The sequence below is a fragment of the Aplysia californica genome, unplaced genomic scaffold (genome assembly GCF_000002075.1).
Source record: "Aplysia californica isolate F4 #8 unplaced genomic scaffold, AplCal3.0 scaffold00228, whole genome shotgun sequence".
NCBI classification, from domain to species: domain Eukaryota; kingdom Metazoa; phylum Mollusca; class Gastropoda; order Aplysiida; family Aplysiidae; genus Aplysia; species Aplysia californica.
Window position 1 is genome coordinate 397,662 of NW_004797498.1, and position 5,842 is coordinate 403,503.

The 5,842-nt window shown below is 41.3% G+C and overlaps 1 protein-coding gene across 1 annotated transcript in view; it reads left to right on the top strand.

The window, feature by feature from the left end:
* Positions 1-203: 203 nt before the first annotated feature.
* The window catches only part of LOC101859413 (patched domain-containing protein 3), a gene marked incomplete in the record, with an annotated part of 35,241 nt that continues 29,602 nt past the window's right edge, over positions 204-5,842 (top strand). Inside the window, 2 exon segments of the mRNA XM_013083382.1 lie at positions 204-361; positions 3,967-4,139. Of these exon segments, the coding sequence (XP_012938836.1) occupies positions 3,980-4,139 (160 nt within the window).

Consider the following 5,842-nt stretch of genomic DNA (forward strand, 5'->3'; position numbering starts at 1 on the left):
CGTGTGTGTGTGTGTGTGTGTGTGTGCGCGCGCGCTTGCGCGCGGTAGTGTGTGTGTGTGTGCTTCGGCGGAATGTGGAGGTGTGTGAGGTGTTCCGGGTCACTGGTTCAATGCGTCTTTAGATTTTGTATGGTCACTTGGAGCGTGTAGCACGTTTTTGTAGGCCTACACAGACGTACATGTATTTCGGTCTTCGAGGGTACTGACAGTAAAATGGATAGATCTAGGCTTCAGTGGTCATTTTCAATGCTGTGTTGGACAGTCTACTTTCTACAGATTGAATAAACAGCAGCTGGCATAGCGTGAGGTTTAGGGGCAAGAGGAGGAAAAGGTGCTACTAAAACACCCTTCCCTGATCACTGTGAGTTGAAATACAATTATAAAACATTGATCTCTGTATTGATTTATATAGAGAACATTTCTCGTATTATTAGGCCTACTGTTACTCTCACGAAACCCACATATTGTATGTGTCATAACTTGTTTGAAAATAGGCTTACAACTTCACATCACCTCTGTTGAATGAAACTACCGACATGTAGAGGCATTAATATATTTTGTGCTTACACAACAGCCTGCTCCCAGCGACGAAGGGTGTGTAGATTCTAATACTTAAAATATAAACAACGTTTGATTAGGTTTAAACTCTTTCTTTCAGCCAATTTGCCTTTTCTGTTTTGTTCTGGAACTCTCAAGTTCGAAGGCAAGCGATATTTTCTCTATACTGTAAGATATCTCACAGTAGCACTAACAACCTTTAGAGGCAACACATCTTACGTAAATCGTCGTGTTCAGTTCGAGAAGAATGAATGAAAGTCGTTGAAAAATGATATAATCTGATTTAGACAAAGAGTATCTTTTATTAGTTCACAACTGTTTACACAAAATCATATATAGTATCTGAAAACGATATTCTGATGAGAAAGAAATGCCATCTTCGTAATAAAATAGTTGTCAGCTTTAGGCTAAATAGACAAAAGATTTAATGCTTTTAAACTGATCTTCCTTATTTCCACACTTATTCTCGACGTTTTATGCTACCACCAACAGAGTCTAAGTTTAATTCAGGTGGCCCTTTGCTTTGACCTTGCCTACCATGGCCCACAAAGGCTTAGGTGGGGTTCAACCAACAGCATCCCAAAGGAAATAACAAAATCATGCAACTGCTTGATGACTATGTAGTCTCTTAGTATACGGCACGCCAGTTCAGCTGACTCACAGCCACAGTCCTCCTCCTCCTCCTCCTCCTCCTCCTCGTCTTCAACCACCTCTTCCTCCTCCTTCTTTCATCCTACTGAACTGTGCCGTTGCTCATGCAGCTGCTGAGATCGAATTTGATGGCGATGGTACTTGTGAACACATTGCCAAAAATTCTACCAAGCCCCAGAAAAACCTTGTTATCACTAAGCAAAGAGTATATTTACTGCATTGATCAATCATATTATTATCTCTTCATTTTGGTGTTTATTTCATACAAATTAATTATATATTTAAATAGGAGCGGGCAGTGTAGAAGTTGGATAATATAACTGGCTGCGAACAAAGGAGGAATGTGGGTGGTTGGCGGGTGCTGTGGTGTGATTTGCTCCTTCTTTCCTACCCCCCCCCCAAAAAAAATCGGTCGTTCTTATCCTTCCTCTTTTTTAAATATTATATTTGTTGCTCTCTTGCTGCACCTCTTTTCTTTGGCACTTATGTGACCATATTGTGTTGCAAGTGCCGTAAAACGCTTACGAAAACAAAGGAGTATACTTTCGTATACATGTACTAAGTTTTAAACTATTAGGACTCCCTGCTGGGAATCCAACTCGCAACTGAATCCCCCGACCGCTGAGCCAAACATTCAACTCGGACTCGACACCGAGGCTTACCGACAAGCAGAATTAGTCTCATAATAGTTGATACAGTTGAACCTGTGTAAGGCAGAATCGCAAGGAAGCCAGAACCAAAATTTCGCCCAAGACATTTTCCGTCTTAGACAGGGGATTTTAAGAGGAGATGGAAAAGGGGGAGAGGGGGGCCAAAGGCCCTTCCGATGGGATCAATGATCCTTTGTTCGGTAGGCAAGTAGTGGTCGAAATTTCACATCTCTCGTCAAGTGTTTTTCTGGCCTCTCTGATAATGGCATGCGTCAGTCCGACTTATCCATTGCCAAGAGTGCTTGCATTTCATTGGGCCACTGTTCGACCTATTATTTAAAGAGATGGAAACGATTGAACATTTCCTTTGCTTCCACCCTTTTACGGGGTGCCTGCTACGGATGGAATTGGCCGATCGGTCCGACTCGGTTGCCTAAAAAACTAACGTCAGGCGACCGAGTCGGAAGATCGGCCCGATCCAGCCGTAGTGGGCACCCAGTATTAGCCCCACCCATCGGTGTAATAATAAGCTCAGTCAACCTATGCTACCCCTCCCGTGCATGTAACAACGATTCGAGTTCGAGGAACTTTTTCTCGGTTGTCCGTGCGTTCACAGCGAGCGGTCAAACTAATTTCACACCTCTGGCCTCTGGTATCTCAGGAAATTTCCGTGCTGGAGCACTTTCGCATATACTGGCGAGATTTCACACCAACATAATCCTAACCGTCTGCGCCACTCAGGGCTCACATGGATAGGGTAATATCTAGAATAAGAACGTTTAGGGTAATATCTAGAATAAGAACGTTTAGGGTAATATCTAGAATAAGAACGTTTAGGGTAATATCTAGAATAAGAACGTTTTGGGTAATATCTAGAATAAGAACGTTTAGGGTAATATCTAGAATAAGAACGCTTAGGGTAATATCTAGAATAAGAACGTTTAGGGTAATATCTATCCCCAAGCCCAAGTCGCACCCCTACTTCCCTTCCTCTTTTGGCGTCATGGCGTAAAGGTTAGAGAGTTAGACTGTTAGACCCAACGGAACCGTACTTGAAAGTTTTGTTTCATCAAATCAGGGCTGAGGGCAAAGCATGTTCCATCGTAGACTGGTAAAAACCGTCCGAAGAAATTTCTCTGTCCGTTTTAGAGTATGGCAGGTATCCGTCTTATAAGGGTTATTATAGAGATAAATACAAAGGCAGGAGCGGGGAGACCTCATTTTGACAGGTTTCCGTCTTATACAGGTTTCCGTTAAAGCAGGTTTGACTGTACATGGTATTGAATCTAGTTCGACTTCAACTGATTGTACTCATGAAAACATTCGTCTTCCCCACCCCCCCTCCATCACCTCTTCCTCTTCCTGCTTCTCCTCCTTTTCAACCGCCTCCTCTTTCTCCTTTTCATCCGCCTCCTCTTCCTCCTGCTTCTCCTCCTCCACTCATGACTGCTTCAACATAGACTATAGACGTTGACAGAGTTGCTAATACCGTACCAGAACGAACTGATTCGCCTATTCCCCGGCCAAGTGTGTTTCGTAATGCACACCTTAATATTTAGTCAGCCGCAAAGAGCGCCCATATTCGTCGAGCAGAAACGTTGAGCCCCCTCTAAAGTCAGTTGTTTAAAAATGTTTTTAAAAATATTAACAGAAAAATTACGTAGGTGAAATCATGTGGAACGCAACTTTTTGTTCCTTTTTTGTACTATTTTAACAATGAGGTCCGTGCAGCAAATATCTAGTACAATATGTAATATTATGATAAGCCCTTTTCCAAGAGACTCTATCTCTGGTGCTTTACTTTGGAGAAAAAAAAAGATGTTAACGCGAGAAAGACCAGGGTGTAAGATGATGGTAATCGTCATGGTGTCAACTATGACGTCACACGGAAGTTCATTCATTTTTATCCAATTCTTTTTTCACTACTTTTATTGCATCTGTATGCTTCCCAAGAAGTTGAGATTGTTTCAGAATGATACCAGGCCTGCTGGGGCAATAGTATAGATTGTAAAGCACATACAGCCTGCTGTTCAGTGGGAATTTGTGCTATACAAAAACTGTCTTTTGTTATCTACATCCTACTACGTCTATTTTGTTCAATCCACAGAGATCCGGGCAACATGCGGTGCGTATGGAACTGCCAGAGGGCCGTTTTGTCGGGCTTCTACAAATACGGCCATTTCCTTGGGAGCCACCCAGCACCCTTCCTTGTGCTCCCGCTTCTGATCTGCTCCGGCCTTGCTGTTGGCTTTCTGTTTTACAACCCAGAGACAGACGTAGGTGAGTAGCAGTAACAATATCTTTGTTCGGTGCCCGTCCATTTGGCTACCACGAAAAGGGAGTCTACTCACTTGTGGATTGAAGTAAGCAGGTACACCGTCAAGTGGAACAGTTGTCAAACTAGTAGACCATCACATGGACCGGCACCTTTTGTTCTCATTTGATGGAGAAGAAAACACATTTTTAAAAAATACAGTGGCGTACAAAAGGAACTTGAAAATGTAATCACCCAATCGTCGTATTAAAGCCTTGCGTTAACTACTCATGCAGCATACCAATTTAAAGCTAAATAAATTCTGCATCATCTGACACATTGAAATTTTGATCTATGTTAAGAGACGACCGAGATATGGTCATACAAAGTTGACCTTAAAAAATCAGGCTTGGCAGAATAATGCGAAATGAAAAAAACCTTAAAATTGTCTTCGTGTGTGTATTGAGAAGCATGAATATTGATAAAAAGGACATACATTGCATATATCCAATGACTGGGGAATTTTTTCTCTACAATAAGCAATATTTTATTACGATATTTTGTATTGATAGTTTCAAACAAAACGGAGAACAGAGCAATCACAAACACCACGCAAAACTTGGACTTAGCATTAAATGTGCTCATTGTTATTTTGCTTACGAGCCATTGGTTTTGTGAACTGCAAGACCCCTTTCAGCATCGACTTTATTTTGGACATAATTATCTGTCATTGCATCCCAAATATCACTGAGAGTTGTACACAAAAGGTCTGAATTGGGAGCAAAGTGGTTTTTCTTCAGCTACTGTTTCATGGGACTTCACATACCTGTAGAATTCATATCAGGGCTATTTACCGGTGACCACTCCAACGTTGATTTGAATTGGTTTTCCAAGAATCGTGGCATTGGCCCTGTGAGAAAATGCTTTGCTGTTACATGGAGATGTCTACTTGAATTGCATCATAGCACTTGCGCGATGTAGTCTTCTAAACCAAGCCACCCGATGATTCACACAGGGGAAGTTTTGTTCATTCCTCCCCAGACCACCCCAAACCATGGCCGTTTCGAGACCACTGTTCCTCACTGACTTATGCTTATGCCCAAAATCTGACTAACACAGTCCATGGACAAAACAGGTTTCGTGCTCTACACATAACTAATTGTTCCTAATCAAAACCAAAATTACTAATGAACACATGTAATGTTAAGTCCATGTTTTGAGAAATATTTCTAACTGCTCTGATTTCCAATCTGTTTGAAAATATCATCTTAAGATGCTCTTCACTGCAGAAACAATAATATTCTCTTTTCATTTGATATCTATACATGTCCATGCCTTCAAAGTTGACACACCTCAATCTACGCGCTTTCACACTTTGACGTTTCTTTGATTTCGCACAGTTTTGCCAGCCTGATTTTTGAAGGTCAATTTTGAGTGGCCATATCTCGGGCGTCTCTTGAAATAGATAAAATTTTGATGTGTCAGATGAAGCAAAATTTATTTAGCTATAGGTTGGTATGCTGCATGAGTGGGTAGTGCAAGGCCATAACACAATGATTGGGTGATTACAATTTCTAGTTTCTTTTGGACGCCACTATTATTATAATATATTATTGTTGGTTTCACTTCAAATATATATTAAAAAAATACATTCTACAAGTAGCCTACTATTTACAATGGTATTGCTCCTTTCTAAAGCTAACGAGATGTTGAGGCAATTATGTGGTCC